Source organism: Sinocyclocheilus anshuiensis, unplaced genomic scaffold (assembly GCF_001515605.1).
Source record: "Sinocyclocheilus anshuiensis isolate Anshui unplaced genomic scaffold, SAMN03320099.WGS_v1.1 scaffold1011, whole genome shotgun sequence".
Classification (NCBI taxonomy): domain Eukaryota; kingdom Metazoa; phylum Chordata; class Actinopteri; order Cypriniformes; family Cyprinidae; genus Sinocyclocheilus; species Sinocyclocheilus anshuiensis.
In genome coordinates, this window is record NW_015544178.1 from 248,918 (window position 1) to 266,134 (window position 17,217).

At 36.1% G+C, this 17,217-nt stretch overlaps 1 protein-coding gene across 2 annotated transcripts in view; it reads left to right on the forward strand.

Annotated features, from left to right (window-relative positions):
• The first annotated feature begins 10,913 nt into the window (after positions 1–10,913).
• The window catches only part of LOC107696299 (H/ACA ribonucleoprotein complex subunit 1-like), a 9,338-nt gene continuing 3,034 nt past the window's right edge, over positions 10,914–17,217 (forward strand). Inside the window, exons 1-6 of one of the 2 annotated variants that reach the window (XM_016496589.1) lie at positions 10,914–11,077; positions 11,962–12,122; positions 12,225–12,379; positions 12,974–13,033; positions 15,308–15,419; positions 15,560–15,658. In XM_016496589.1, coding sequence (XP_016352075.1) covers positions 10,923–11,077; positions 11,962–12,122; positions 12,225–12,379; positions 12,974–13,033; positions 15,308–15,419; positions 15,560–15,658 — 742 coding nt within the window. In that variant the 5' untranslated portion in view covers positions 10,914–10,922. Of the gene's footprint in view, positions 11,078–11,961; positions 12,123–12,224; positions 12,380–12,973; positions 13,034–15,307; positions 15,420–15,559; positions 15,827–17,217 lie in introns of those variants that run through there. The other variant, XM_016496588.1, reaches the window with a different exon arrangement.

Sequence of the window (17,217 nt, forward strand, 5' to 3'; positions counted from 1 at the left end):
TCTTTCCACCACTGATTATATGTTAGTCAGAATCCAGTGACTTTATTCAATCTTATGTGCAGAGTAGTGCTCTGGATTTTGTTCATTAGAGTGACTGAAATGATCCATAGTTATACTCTTTTTCCTCAAACCAAGCTTGCGTTAAAGGATGCATTATACTTTTCAAATTACATTTCAACTGCCAATGCGTTTCCTCTGTTCCTTTTCTCATCCCACACATTAGTGATCGCCCTAATGTGGTCATGAATCTTATATGCCCGGGTATTCATAGATTTGCTGAGTCTGTGTTTAGAACGCAGATTTAAGAAGCTGTCAGTGAGAGAGATGAATGACAAACCCATATATAAATATGATCACCTGGATCATTAGGCGCATTATAATGTTAATATGTCATTGACATGTATTGGAAGATCATTTGTCAAAAAAAAAAAGCATGGATGCATTGAATTCAGAGTCATATAATGTTATCCCAACTGTATTTTTCTAAGAACTTGCAGAATTAACCTCTGAATATTCTTCAAAATGTTCACAGAAAATTGAATCCATCACTTTTCCAAGAATCAGCAGAGTTAACATTTAAATATTCTTCAAGATGTTCGCACTTGGTTATTAGCATATATGCACACAAATTACATCTATACACACTCCCACACATACAGATTCTGTATTTCTGCTTTTCTTTCTCTCTCTCTCTTTCTGCTGACCAAATCAATTATAACATCAATGCTAATGATCAACTCATAGATCAAATGAGTTCGCTATCAAACACTTTTATCCACAGTGTGCCAGCACACCCCCACATGAACACATGCACATGTGAAATGGCAGTCTCGTGTTCATTTCAACCCTTTCATCTCTCTCAACCACTGCCCCTTCTTTTACAAACATGCGCCATAGCACTGGCGATAACGCGATAGAAACCAATCGCTCCCCTTTCCGAAAGCTGGAATCATCCACGCTTCATGCTCGCAGGCTGTTCAAACTCTCTCCTAACTCATTAAAGCTGATTTGGGATTATTTACATGCCGCTGGGAAGCACAGTAAATATGATTAGGTTGGACAAATACCAGGGTCAATATTTTGCAGACGTTCCAATTAATAAAACATGCCATATGATATGAAGCTACCGCTATCTGCAGTTGAAAGGAAAGCAGTTAGGCAGGGCATAATTGGCGAGACAAAGAAACAAGGACCCCTACTGTTATGCACTGACATGACTGTCACTGTAAAGGCAACCCACTACACCAGTACATGCTAGCTCGAATGAGCATCGACGATCTGAAATATACTTTGAAACCAGAGGGGAAATTGAAATGTAAGGAGAAATTGAGGTAAAAGGGGGAAAATAATGAAAAAAGTGAGACTGAGATAAAAGTGAGCCAAGTAGGCTAAGAGCATTTCACTGAAGTGATAGAATGTTGAGAGGAAAACAGTGCTTAGCCACAAACATACACACACATATCCATATGTACTTGAAGTCCGAAAAAAAAGACACTTTGCACTTTGCCTCCTCTTGTCCCTCGCTAAAATTAGCCGGTGTTGACGGGAGCCCCTTGCATGGCAATAAAACAGATGAACTATGCAATATGAGGCAGGGTGAATGGTGGGGGATATATCGAAGTGCTCTGTGGATGTGTTGGTGAATGTGCGTGTTTGAGGAGCTGTTTATACATGTATGTTCTATGTATACATACAATATTCATAGCACTCTGCTGCCATCTTGGAAACAGCCTGAGCAGCTATTTTCAATGTAGGAAACAGACATATAAGCTTCAATATATACTTGAATGAGGAAAGTCCAAAATCAACAAAACTGGTTGTTAAGATATACAGTAGTGATATAGACAAGCAGTTGATCGCACTATGTTAAAAAAAGAAGAGTATGCAGGTGTGAGAATGAGAAGAAGAAATAACTCCAAAAGAAGAAGAAGAAGAAATGGCAAGTATGCATGTATGAAAAACTGACTATAACGTTTTAAAAGGAATAGTTTAAAAGAATAGTTCACTAAAATGTGCTGTTAATTTACTCACCCTCAGGTGTAATTTACTCACCATCCCAGATGTAGATGCTTCCGGTTAAAATAGGCAAGTCTTCCATCCATAATAATGCTTTCTCCAATGAAAAAGTAATCTCAGGAGAGAAATATGCACAGATAAAGCACTGTTTACAAGCGAAAATGGTCCAAGACAGTTGTAAACAAATATGTTGGTGGTTTTTGATTTGAGAGGGCAACAGGGGATGGACGTTTTCACTGGATAAAGCATTATTATGGATTATGAACTCGTCGTTTGGCCAAAAGTGGCGGTTTAAAGTTAAAACGCCTTAATGATGGATTTGTTTCTTACAAACACACAGCTTTTCACTTCACAAAACATTACTTGATGGATTGGAGTTGTGTGGATCACTGTGATGTTTTTATCAGCTGTTTGAACTCTCATTCTGACGGCACCCATTCATCCATCCATGCAGAGGATCATTTTGAGCAAGTGATGTAATGCTAAATGTCTCCAACTCTGTTCTGATGAAGAAACATACTATCTTGGATGGCCTGTGGTTGAGTAAATAATCAGCAAATTTCCATTTTTGAATTAACTGTTCCTTCAAAGGTTCGTTTGAGTACTTTATTTGAACCATTAAGCAAGACAAAGTGTTCAGTAACATACACTCTTAAAATAAAGGTTCCAAAAGGGGTTTTCAAAGTGATGCCACGGAAGAACCATTTTTGGTTTCCCAAAGAACCCAGTGAACAGTTATTAAAGCAACCATTTTTGTTTTAGTGTGAAGAAGATTTTAAAACTCTAAATAAACTTTTCAGCATAATATATAATATAATATAATAAATAATAGTATAATAGATTTTCCACTTTTGTTGAATGGAAAGTTTCCATGGATTCTAAAGGTTTTTCATGGAACCATTGATGTCATTAAAAACCTTTATTTGTTTATGTCAAATATAAATTGTACTCTCTGGTCAAGCTAATGCATCTGCATATTCTAGAGTTAAAAATGAGAATGATTTGATCAAAAAGCCAACTGGCTCTTCAAACTTGTACAGTTGTCCATATAGAATATAGTATACAACAGTAATGCATTGATAGTATGTATATACTAGGAATACTTGACTGTATGCAAATAACTCTGTTTTCTATACAACTTTCTTTTCTCTGCAAAACTGTATCAGATAAAGTGTTTGTACTGTGTGAGTTTTATTCATCTTTTTATTATTTCAAAAGACAAAAAGAAAGCCCAAGTAACACAAATGTCCATCTCAAAGGATGTATTCTTGTCCACTTTTCAAAACAAACATGGGGTAGAGGCAGAGTTCGAGAGCACACTTGAGAAAGACTGCAATAAAAACTGTGGACACAACGGACAGAATTCAGAGATGAGTGAGAGGGGAAGGACGAACAATAGTGTTTAACATAGAACTGCAGATGAGGAGCTGCTGCAGTATCAGTGTGGGTGGACGTGTCAGTGCTTAAATGACTCCTATCTTCTCACCTCACACCTTTTCTCTCTCTCTTAGACAAATTTACCCAGACCAGCAATACTAAGAAGGTCCGTATTAGCTGCAGAAAGCTATACATTTATATTCCCATTCATCTCAATTTATTCGAAATCTGCAGTCTTTGCTAATAGGTACTGAGTTCTGCAGCCAGGACTTTTTTTTTTTTAATGACCAGTGCTCTCTTCCACCTTCAATACCCATGACTGAGGTGCCCTTGAGCAAGGCACTAAACCCCCATTTGCTCCTAGGGCACCGCTGCAAAAAAAGGCTGCCCACTGCTCCGGATGTGGGTGTGTGTGCACTTGGATGGGAAATACAGAGCACAAATTCTGAGTATAAGACATACTTGGCCACGTGTCACGTCACTCACTTCTTTCGTTTCTCAGCATCTCAGCCTGTCATCTGTGAAGCATGCTTTAGAATCCAGTCCATGCAGCTTATGCGTGAAAGACCATTGTGCATGCTTCAGACAAAAGTGAAAAAATTCTATCATTACTTATTCACCTCTATGTTTATCCAAACCTATATGCCAGGGGTATTCAATTAAACATTAAACATTTCAAATATATATATATATATTTGAAATGTTTAATGTCACAGTGGGGACCTAAATTGAGGTCCCCACGGGTAAACAACCCAGTCAACAATTTGATCTCACAATGATGTCACCATGAGCTAAAAAAAAAGTAGAGATGCATGTCAGGGTTTGTTTTATTATTGTTTTATTTACTGTTATTTTATGTACAACTATTCATTTATTTTGATTCAAGGGCATTGTGAAAAACACATAGCACTATCAGGCGCAAGTGGGGCAGCTAGTAGAAAATGAAAAAACTTGAACAGTCAAGATAGTCATCAAAACTTAGAATATTGGGTCCTCAGAACTAAAGGGCAGTGGCATCTGAGATTTTTTCTAGGGAAAAAACAAACAAACAAACAACAACAACAACAAAAAATATATAAAAGAACCATAAAGTTCAATATGACGTGTACTTTACAGTGTATGCCGAAACATTTTGAGCTTTGTTTGAGGAGCAAACTGAAATTTTGTTTTGTATAGTCTCTGAAAATCCTCCCCCTGCAGATCTCAGAAACTTTTCCGCAAATTTCTCTTTTAATATCAGCAGTGAAATACATAATTTCCGGGTAAACTATTCCTATAATAATTGCATGCAAATTTTTATATCATTGCATACCATTTAGTTATATTTGGATAGTACTATCCACTATTACCCGATTCATCCTAAGGTTAGTAACAAGAGAAGTTCATGTAAGTTTCAATAAATTACTTAATTTAACAAAAATACTAAATAAATGAATAGTACATTTTAATCAAATTGATTTAAAATTATTTTTTTTAACAACTAAATATAAAGAAAAATAATAATAAACTGCATTACCACAAAGGTCCACAGTAACCAGTAAAAAAAAAAAAAAGCTTGTAAAATGCTTTTCCTTTTAACCCTACCTTTGTCAACGATCTGTCATGCTGAATGAAGACTTTGTCTTGTAACAATGTTAGCAATTGTTTAATGTGTCATTGGTGGCATGCCTTTGAAATACACGGCTTGGATTCTTTGTTGACAACTAGAAAACTCTCAATGGTAAAGAAACAACACACCACCACCAGGTATAAGGACATATCAAGTCTTGCTGTGTCTGCTGGGTTCTGCTCTTGGCACTGCATGAATCAGCACTGCTATGGTCGGCAGAATATCTTGGATGAAGCAGATATTAAATATAAATGGAACCATATTGGGCACAAACACAGTGGCTATTGAAACATTGATGTGACATATAATGGAAAAAGTGAGGAGGATTTGTGGGGGGACTAGAAGTATTTTACCACAAAATGGCCTGGGACAATTTGAGAAGTATGATTCGAGAAATAAATATTTAAAAAACACGTCATGTTTTTGTTTATTTTGTCATGACTGCCATTATTTTCAACTTCAATCAAAACCTGAATCATCACATCAAGGTCTTAGGGTTCACTCGAAAATTACATGACCGAAATCAGACGAGATTAAAGTGAACAAACCTCGTACTTAACTCTTTCTCTAAAAGTTAGTGATCTTCTCAGTGCAAAAATATATCTAATCATGTCACGCAGTTCCTTGACTTGAGGCCTTAATCGTGGTAGAGCTATACTACCGTATGACCTCAGTGGCTCTCAACATCATGGTTCACCTATATATGTGATCAAACCTTTACGATTTTTAAAGGTAGAATTCAACCAACACTGAAAATTATGTTATTATTTACTAGCCTTGTGTCAAACCCATATGACTTTCTTTCTTCTATATAGCATAAAAAGTTAATTGAAGAATATCCTTGCCACTCTATGATGAAGGTATGATGCATGTGAATGAAGAGGCTTTTGAGCTCCAAAATGACAAAATTAATAAAAAAGAAAGAGAAACAGAACAATAATTAATTATTCACAAAAGAAAAAGAAAATCCTCAAGTGCACCCAAGCCCCTATTAGTGTGTTCTTCAGAGGAGTATAACAGGTAATTTTTAACAAATTGTTCTTTTGAACTGGATCCATTAACAAATATTTTACCCTACTTTGACCCACGTAAGAATTCAAAAGTCTCTTGGTCCATTTATCCAGTGATGGCACCTGATAACGCCCTGCAGACCAGTCTGACCTGGAAAGGATATGCACTCGTCTATCACTTATTAAAGAGAATGGGAAACCTAATAATACACATTTTCTTCTCTGATTTTGTTGAAAGGATTGTGTGGATGAACAGTAGGGGCAGGGAGAGCATGGAAAACCTCTCAGCTCTAATGACACTGCTATTTGTATGTATTGGTGCTTTCAGGGTATAATCTTGGTCATCGTTGCTGTACTGAATGGAATGGAGAAGGCAAAGCAGGATGGAATGTGTAAAACGGTCCGATATCAAAGGGAAGCAATTTCAATACATTAAAGTATTTGATTTACTAACATCAAAGTACAAAAAAAGAGATTCGTCTGCTTGTAGCTAACAATTATCTGACCTGGTGGCATGGACTTTTTTGTTTCCCATTTGTAGCTGTACCATTATGGTGATATTCTCTTAATGTAATCAAAGAGTCCATCTGCCGCCTAAGAAAACATGAATAGGGTTACAGACTCATTGAAATTCTTGACAATGGAGTGGAACATAAACATTGAATTTGAAGAAACAGTCAAAAATCTGACTTTTTTTTTTTCTTGTAAACTACAGTAAACTCGTCTACCGATACAAAACCAACAAATAACTTTGGAATCTTAACAGATATGACCTTTATCACTGCTGTTCTTCCCACCCTTGGTCGTAACACTTCACTCAGTTTGGTTAAATCGGACCCATGCAGCCTGTCAAAGCATTAAAGGAAACCAAACATAATGCCAGCTCATATCGTCTCTCATCTCGAGAGGTGAAATGCCAACTCAGAATGCATCACAGCCTGGCTCTAAGCATAAGATGACCTGTCTTCAGATGTCACTGAACGCTCAGTTCTCCTCTCCCACTCAGAATGCACTGACTCAACCTGATCAGAGAACGAGTGTCATTCACACGGGCTGAGAGAACAGTGTGCCATTTGAAATGGACACACACATGCACACTTGCATTTCTTTGAGTGAAACCTCTAATCCACTGGGCTTGCTGCCACCTGAAGCAGAATAAAAAATGATGTTATGTCATGCCGGTACTTTGTTTATACTTCGTTTCAAAGAGCACAAGGCCCTTTGGAGGCCCAGTGGAAAATCAATGGCCAGAATAATGATGCAGTGTTGGTTTGGCTTGGATCTGTGCTTTGCATTCAGTGTCATCCTGAACACAAATTGGATACAAGCCCTCACCCACATAAGTAATTTCATTCAGTTATGTTCTTTCTTTCCTTCTGTCTTCTTCTGTCTCCACCTGTATATCCACAAGTAATGATGGTATAGGCTTATTTGTGCACAGCAGCCTAAGCGAGGGGAAAAAGAAGCCAATGACACTGGGTTTCATTAATAATTGTGAGCAAGTTGTGTAAAAGTATCTTGAGCAAAGTTTCACAACAGGTTTGTATGTCCATATATAAATATATGCTCATCAAGGCTGCATTTATTTGATCTAAAATACAGTAACATTTTATAACATATTTTATAAACTAATTTATTCTTGTGGTGGCAAACCTGAATTTTTAGCAGCCATGCTCCAGTCTTCAGTGTAACATGATCCTTCAGAAATCACTGTGTACCGTGCAATGATTTGGTGCCGATTATATGATCAGTGTTGAAAGCAATTTAAGTGTTGCTTAATATTTTTTAGAAATCATGATTATTTATTTATTTATTTATTCAGAATTGTATTTTTTTTTGGTGACTAGAAAGTTTAAAAGAACAACATTTATTTGAAAAAGAAACCTTTTAACTATATAGCCTAAATGCCATTGTAATTGAAAATACATATAACATTTTATATACAATATTAAATATAAAATGTTATAAAATATTATATCTGTATGTGATTTTTTATTTTTTTTTTTGGCACAAAAAATGTTCTTTTTCTCAGTTACCAAATGAGGCCCATTATGAAAATGTACAAAAAGTGTGCGAGACATCTTTTGGTATTTGCATCCCAAACAAATCCAGAATAAACTACTTTTTGGATCTAATGAGGTGCTTAGTGGTCCATGGGCTTCCCTCCGTGTGTAATTATGCCAGAGCGGAAATGTACTTACACTTAGGAGAGATAAAAGGATTTGTAAAGCTATGTAAGTACAAAAAAAAAAAAAAAAAAAAAAAACTAAATAGGAATCCCCCATTACAGTCTAAAAGGCCACATTGCCTTCTTTACCCCGTAATCTGACTGGCCACTGTGACAATCACGGATTATCCAACCATGAAATCGATAAGACAGGATACGAACCATTCCACATTTGTGCAATTAAATCACATTGTTCATGTCCTGAAAGGTGCAAAAGGAATTTGTAGAGAGGCCACACATTGTGGTAATTTACAACAAGTTTTACAAAGTAAAGAACTTGTGAGCCTCGCAAGAGTAAGAATGAGGAATTTAAATTGGCAAGCATTTTTAAGACACCTTTTGAATGCTTTTTTTCCTTGATGGATAAAATTGGTTCTTCTAAAATTAAATATTATTCAATATTTAAAATTGTCATATTTTGTACTCAGTATGAAGGTCTCGTCAAGTGCAGGTGTATACGTTGAATGCAAAGTGTATTAGGAACAAAATATAGTTTTACAGTTCTGTTTTGTAACTGTGTCATCCATTTAGACACATTTTTGCAAATACAAAACACTGGTTGTGTATGTCTTCCATCTCCTCTATGAAAAGCAGCATAGCTTCTGAGCATGTGTGTGCTAGCCTAACATAAAATATTGCAATTCAGATGCTGTAGTGTCTCTCAGTCAGCCAAGAAGAGATAAAGTCAAAATTCCAGTCACTGTTGAGTTTGAGGACGTGCAGGTGTAAAGGCAGGATTTATTCTCTAAAAGGTTTAAGGGAAAGTGTAAAGGTATTTGTGGTACAAGATATACAGCACAAGGTTATAATTTTGAGGATGTGCAGGTATAAAGGCAGGATTTATTTTCTAAAAGGTTTAAGGGAGAGTGTAAAGGTATTTGTGGTACAAGATATACAACACAAGGTTATAATAAGCTCCACATAAAGTATGGCACTCCTTTTGATGTAGGGTGCTCTCTCTCTGGCTGTCTAGCGCTCTCTCCCTCTTCTTCGGTACACTACTCAAGTTCCCATGCTGGATGCTGACAGTTGCCCGAGGCATTCAAGAAAAACTAAAAAAAAAAAAAAATGAGGTAGAGAGATTCGGGGGAAACTGACTTCTATTTACAGATATTGCCTTCTCCTGTGCAGACCCAGGAGAGCCAGCAGTTCCCTGATCAGAATCCAAATGTTCTGGTCCCTCACTATCATTACAGCCCCTCCAGAGATATTGTAATGTGCCGCTGCTCAGCTCATCATGTGTCAAGACTGACCCCTGCTGTTTCCGCAGTGCATGCATTCATATTTCTTACATGGGCGACAGATCATTTAGACTCTACACTTTCTTCTTCAAAATCTCTGTAAAGTAGGCTACTTTCCTCATTTTTTTTTTTTTTTTGTCAGCTTAGTTGTCTTCATATTTATTTACAGGCTCTGTAAACTGAGTTCTATAAAAGTAGGCCTACTATAAATTAATCATTATTATGTGGAATAAAAAAACAATTCAAATTTATTTGTATAGTGCTTTTCACAATACACATAGTTTCAAAGCAGCTTTACAGAAAATGCATGTGTCTACATTACAATTTAGAGTGATCTGTTATCAAAAGTGAATGTGTCCAAGTAATGTTCATTTCACAAATGAACAGTTTAAGATAATAGATTCATACAGTTAGCTAACATTAATTAATTTTAGGCAGAAGCTCATTAAAGCGATTATCACAAGTGTGATCATAATGATTAATATAGAGACATTTTGGCAGATTCAAGTTGGCGTCATCTGGGGTCCTCGCAGGGGTCAGCATCATCTCTTCAATGGTGTTGGGTCATCTGAAGTGTTTCTATGAGGCTGTATCCACGCTGGAGCTGACGTAATCTCTAGATACCTCGAGATGGGCATCCATTTCTATGGGCATCTATTCATAGGAACAGAAAGGCAATGGAAAATAATTAGCGTACGTAGCTGCTGTTCATAATGTTTCAAGCAAAAAATATGTTTGTGACTTTTATCTGATCTAACAAGGGTATGAGATTCGTTATGTGAATAATAATAACAAAAATTATTAAAAAAATGATATGACATTTGGAATAAGCTTAAATTAAGTTACTACATTAAATTTATTAATAACCAATAAAAAAAAACTTTAATAATGATATGCTAAAATAATAGCTAAAATGAAACATATTATTATGTGAAATTAAAACGAACGTGTAACAAAAATGTACTAAATCCTCAACTTCATTAAAAATTATTAATTCAACATACACTAAGCTGAATGATGAAAATATATCGTAGCGTGTTCAAAAAGGTTACTGTTGTTAAAAGAATGTGTTAATGTTAATCTTGCACTTTATTCTGTTGTTGTTAAATGTTCTGTGTGAGTTGGGACAAGCCCCGCTTACTGGGTGTGTGTGTGTGAGGGGAGTAGCCTACTGGGGAAAGAGAGGCAGAAGAGTTCCCCGCTGGTTCCAGTGCGTCGGGGTGTGTACGGCGTGGCTGTGGAAGAACACCCCTTGTACTGCAAAACGCCTCGTTATTGTCTCGAGAACGCTACAATATTTTTAAAAGGTATAATAGCTTAAAAAGATTTGTTTTAATGTACATTCTCTATTTATTTTAAATGTATTCTCTCTACAAATTATACTGTATCTTGCATAAACTGTCAATCTTCTGCTTTTACTTGACTGACTCTTCCGCCCAAACATGGTATTCACTTCCGTTTTTACGACAGTCTGTGAGTCGGTGTTCATTTACGGCAGGCAGTGTAGGCACATGTGTTTCCAGAGTCAACAGCGTCTTTCAAGATCAGAAGGAAAGAGTATAGTGTGGGGAAAAATTATTAAAGAATGGCAACAAAGGTGGGATCAAGAACTAAAAGGAAGACATTTATATTTGATTAAAAAAAGTTGTCACTGTGGAAAATAGGGGAGGAAACAGGAGAGAAGAGACTATTATGACCAGAGTAAGAATAGGGCATAATAAATTAAATAGCACACTTCATATTATGGGAAAACATCCAACTGGGTTTTGTGACCAGTGCCAAATACCTGAGACTGTAGAACATGTGCTTATTAATGGTTCAAAATATGAATTACAGAGGATGGATATGATACATGACATGGAAAAAATAGGACTAACAGGACGTGGAGTAGGAGTGAACAAGGAATGAAATATTTGATTTGCTTTCTGACTAAAACGGGACTCATGACAAGAATGATGACTAAAGTATATGGGAAATAACTAGAACCAGAAGATGGCAGTAATGCAACGTTAAGGATGCAAGCTGCCGTTAAAACCCGAAGAAGAGTCAACAGCTAGTCTAGACAATCATCTTTAAAGGGGTCATATGATGCTGCTAAAAATAACATTATTTTGTGTAAATTGTATTTTTCGCTTGTCAGTTTTACGGTAACGTGTGTGTAGAATACTTTCTGGTAATATTTGTCTGTATTTTTTTTGCACTCAGAAGTATTAGACATGCTAAAAGGCTAACCTCGATAGTAACTGTTAACTTTACTCCACTACCGTGACTGTCATTTCTTTCCTGAATGTTTATGCTTATGATTTTATGATAAGTAGTGTTTTAAATACAATCCTAAAACTATTTGCGTTAAACCTGAAGATGCAGTCTTTTCTTTCAGGGTTTGTTTGGGTCACGATGATCAGACTTCGTTTTGATTTCTTGTCGTTTAACATTTGCGTTATCCTATTTAGCCAGAGATCGTTTTTATGTGTTTTACAGGATCTCTGTCATGTCATTCCGCGGGGGTGGTGGTCGAGGAGGGGGTCGTGGCGGTGGTTTTAACAGAGGTGGTGGTCGTGGAGGCGGATTTGGAGGGGGTCGAGGTGGCAGAGGTGGATTTCACAGAAATCAAGACTTCGGACCACCGGAGTATGTTGTCGGTAAGGTACCTTTGTTCTCCTCACGCTTCTCTTTCTGTTTGCATTAGCTTGCGGTTGCTGTATGTCAGGTTATAATTGGTATTCATACTCCTCGTGTCTCAGCTTTGGGAGAGTTCATGCACCCCTGTGAGGATAATATTGTCTGTAAATGTGTGACGGAGGACAACAAAGTGCCCTACTTCAACGCTCCTGTATATCTGGACAACAAAGAGCAAATTGGAAAAGTGTACGAGATCTTTGGGCAGCTTCGTGATTTTGTATCCTTACATGTTATTGCGTGAGATCTTGACAGTGCTGTCAGATGTTACAAAGGCTTCAAAACTTCATACTTACGTCAGATGAAGGGTTCTTGTATAATTAACCTTGTAAAAGCCTACTGTTTTCTTTTTTTGACATGAATTTCAAAGGGCTCAAAAATAATAACAAGCTCAAAACTTTTTGCTAAAAACCTGTTGTACACAACTTGATAGATGCCCTTTGAATATAGATCATATTTGTATTAATATTTCTACTAATGTTTTATATAGTTAATATTTTTAGCAAGTTAAAGACCTATATAATTCTAAAATGTCTTTCAGGCTGTTTTGCACACCTTTTTGTTGTAAAATCTTTAACAATCTTTATAAACGCAAAACTGTATACATATAACTGTCATGTTATAAATATTTCAAAATGTATGAAAATGTTTTTTGTACGTTTTTAAATATTTAGTTTAATAATAATACAAATACAATTTTAAATTTTTTATCATTAATATTCTACCATTATTTCATATGTCAGATTTTGCAGAGTTAATGAGCTAAATTTAATTTCAGTTCATTTTCATTTCAATTTCTTATCAAATTCCTCAGTGTTTTTCAGTCAAACTTTCTGAAAATATGAAGGCATCCTCCTTCAAGAAGTTACAGAAGGTAAGTTTAGTCTTTTTGGTTTCTTAGATGTGTAGTGATGTTTTGAACCTTATTCCCATGGTAAGGGGTGCAGTCGTGGCCTAATGGTTAGAGTACTTGTAACCGTTGGTTGTAACCCGAAGGTTTGCGGGTTTGAGTCTCAGGTCCGGCAGGAATTGTAGGTGGGGGGGAGTGAATAACCAGCGCGCTCTTCTACCTTCAATACCACGACTGAGGTGAGACCCTTGAACAAGGCACCGAACCCCCAACTGCTCCCCGGGCGCCGCAGCATTGGCTGCCCACTGCTCCGGGTGTGTGTGCACTTGGATGGGTTAAATGCAGAGCACAAATTCCGAGTATGGGTCACCATACTTGGTCACACGTCATGTTACGTCATTGTTAATTTTCTCAGTAGTAGGTGGGTACTTGAAGCATAACATGTCTGTTACCTTTTTTAATACTTTTTTTTTTTTTTGTAAATTTGTATGAATGTATAATGGAAAGTGAATATTCTTTGTAGTCTCTGTTAATATTATAAAAACTGCATGTATGGTAATTATATGTATTTATACAAGGGTGCACATAAGTGGTTACCTTTTTTAATACTTTTTTTTTGTTTGTAAATTTGTATGAATGTATAATGGAAAGTGAATATTCTTTGTAGTCTCTGTTAATATTATAAAAACTGCATGTATGGTAATTATATGTATTTATACAAGGGTGCACATAAGTGGTACCACCAAAATAAAAATTGTGTTTTGTAAATAAGTTCAGACCGCTCATTTGTGTACCGATATGGTTGACAGCTGTTAATGCACAATTACAATTTTAGATCAACAAACTGTAATACTGTATACTATTTCTATTTGAACTGAGAGCATAAATCTAGGCCAGGGGTGCCCAAACTCGGTCCTGGAGGGCCGGTGTCCTGCAGAGTTTAGTTCCAACTTGCCTCAACACACCTGCTGGTAAGTTTCTAGTATGCCTATAAGAGCTTGATTAGCTGGTTCAGGTCTGTTTAATTGGGGTTGGAGCTGAACTCTGCAGGACAGTGGCCCTCCAGGAGCAGGACTGGTCACCTCTGCACTATACCTACTACAGAACTCTCTTCTCAGTCAAATCTTTCACTATATGACAATAACTGTGTCCACATAAAAAAAGAAGTTTTTGTGAGCAACACGTAAATCATATAAACACACAGTAGCATAAAATGTTCATGCATTTTCAATTCCGTTAGAACGTTATTATGACAATTCCGACAGTTTTCTCTTGTCTCGGTTGGCTGGAGCCACCAACAACCTCTACATGTTTATACTTGTTATTTTGTCGCCCCCTGGTGACATCTTGCAAAATAAAGTTTTTCTTTTTTTTGTACAATTGCACACAGATAACCAGTAATATTGTGATATTTAAATAAATAGTTTACAGAAATTGCTTAAATCTCCAGGACCGAGTTTGGGCACCCCTGATCTAGGCTATCCGCTGCCGTTTTTAAAGCACAATGCAAAACTGTGTGACTTACGCTCTTCAATTGGCAGTGCTAAACCCGGCAGCGCATATACTTACTTCTCGACAACACGCCAAAATAAAAGCTTGCTGATTTTAAGTTTGAAAATGATGAAAAATCATTTAATAATACTCACTTTTTATTTTAAAATAGTATTATCACACTTTATTTTATAAAAAAAAATTAAAGTGCAATAATATTAATAATATTATTATCACTATTATAATTTTTTATAGTTATATTATAGTTTTATTCAATGAGTTACACTATGTGCAATGTGAGGACCAAACCAAATGTCCAGGTGCTCTTTTGAGAACCAGGCTGAAAAACTTGTGCACCCCTGTGTATATATATATATATGTATAGCATAAATGCATTCTGGGACAAACTCGTTTGACCTATGACATACTAACAAGAACCAAAACAACTCACTTGGTTGTTGTTAAACAACTAGGATAATGGTATATATATAAACATGTTGGAATGCAGCATGTCACACCAAATAACTTTTCAAAAGTAAGTCTTATTTTGTGCGATCATGTTTTTTAAAGAACACCCCACCACTTATCAGAGTTATTTTCAATATTAGACAATGATCAGTGGGTGTTCTTTTAAAATTATCTGTAATTTACAAGCAGATACTGCTTCAGAATATCAAAGGGATTTTTAGAAGCAATTTTAGCTGCTTCCTTTGGCTTTTCTGCCTCTTATCAGTTCCCTAGGATGTAACTTACAGTATTATGACAATATATTTAATTAGCTTTTCTCTTTCTCTCCTCTTGCATCAGTTCTTCATTGACCCTATAAAGCTGATGCCCCTCCAGAGATTCCTCCCGAGGCCTCCAGGTGAGAAGGGGCCACCCCGTGGAGGTAGAGGAGGAGGAAGAGGTGGGAGAGGAGGTAAGATCACACAAGAAAACAGTATACATATGATGATAGATTCAGTTTTATTATCATCTCATAATATAACATCTACATAACTGTAACATTGTGGTTTACCTTTGAAGATATAAACCACAAAGTGAATTATGTATTTGCAGGTGGCTTCCGTGGAGATCGTGGTGGCAATGGTGGTGGTGGAGGATTTGGTGGACGTGGAGGATTCAGAGGAGGCAGAGGTGGAGGACGTGGATTCAGAGGTAATTTGCTATGTTGATCATCAGAAAATAATGATGAAAGTACTAAATTCAGTTTAATGGAAGAATTTATCTAAAAATGTAAATTCCATCATGTACTAACATTCATGCCTTTACAAATCCACAAACTAAATTTTATATATTGAATATACGTTAATGTTAAAAAGTTGGGGTCTGTAAGATTTTTTAAAATGTTTTTGAAAGACGTCTCTTATGATCACCAAGGCTGCATTTACATTGAATCATCTACATTGAACAGCAGTGTATTATGTACAATGTCTTGTATAAACAGGCTAAATACACACTGGAAAAGGAGATCCATTCTGATTCTGATTCTGATTATATGTGAATATTATATCTGATCTCTAGGGCTGGGCGATAATTCAATAACGATAATTATCATGATACAATTTTCTTCGATAAAACGATATGACGAGTTCGATAAATGTTCGATATAATGTTTATGCGCCAAAAGCGGAACGAAACAGCGCAACTCATTTGAAGCGCGCCACACAGATCGTTTATCCACTCGGATCAAAGTTCAAACTGCCGCGCTGCGCATGCTCACTAGAGCAGATGCGTTTACTTGGTCACGCGAGCACTAAACAGCGCTGTGAGATCCACTGCTTGAATTCAGCGATGAACACAAATTACTTTAAAATGGATTTAAACTAGTTTAAAGCCAAACAGGAGAAACACTGTGTGCCACGAGACAGTCAGAAGGCTTTTCAATCTACACATCGCCATCATTTACCATGGATTTACTGTAGTAACACTCACTGCACCAAGGCATTGTGGCAGAAACTTGGGATATTCACACTGAATTTTTTATACAGGAGTTATGGTAATTATAGTATAGTATAGATTAAGCTATAGCATGTGTGCATTTATACTGAATGTTTTTAGACTACTGTTTTTCATACAAATAGGCTACCTAAAAAAAACATATAGTTATAGTTGTACCATGGTTTTAACTGTTTATCATGATTTAAATGTATGCTACTATGGGAGACCAATGCTTAATCAGAATAAATGTAACCTTATAAAACTGAGGTTGCTACAATTGTTACTGATTTTAATAATGAACAAATATTTACCTCTGCATCCTAACTCAAGCTACTATCAAATGTGCATTTCTAAGAGACAAAAAAGTGATGTTATTATTAATATTATCAGTCAACCCAAATCTGTTTCTTGATTTGAAACAATATCACTCATTAGAACATGCAGAAACTAAGAAATACATTTTTCTATTTAGATATTTATTTTGTTAAGGAAAATTAATGGTCTGGTTTCTACAACTTTCATTTTGGAGCAAAAATCTGGCTTTAAGCTTGAAAGAAATAAAGATTTGACATTTATCGTGATAATTATCGATATCGACTGATATGAAAAAAAAATAGCGTGATAATTTTTTTTTGGCCATATCGCCCAGCCCTACTGATCTGTATTTTTCATTCAATTAAAACATCTTCATTGTAGTAAGAGAAACAAGTCAAATTTTTCTTACTTGCTTTGCAGGTGGAAGATGATGAAGGTCTCACAGTATGGGATGTGACCTT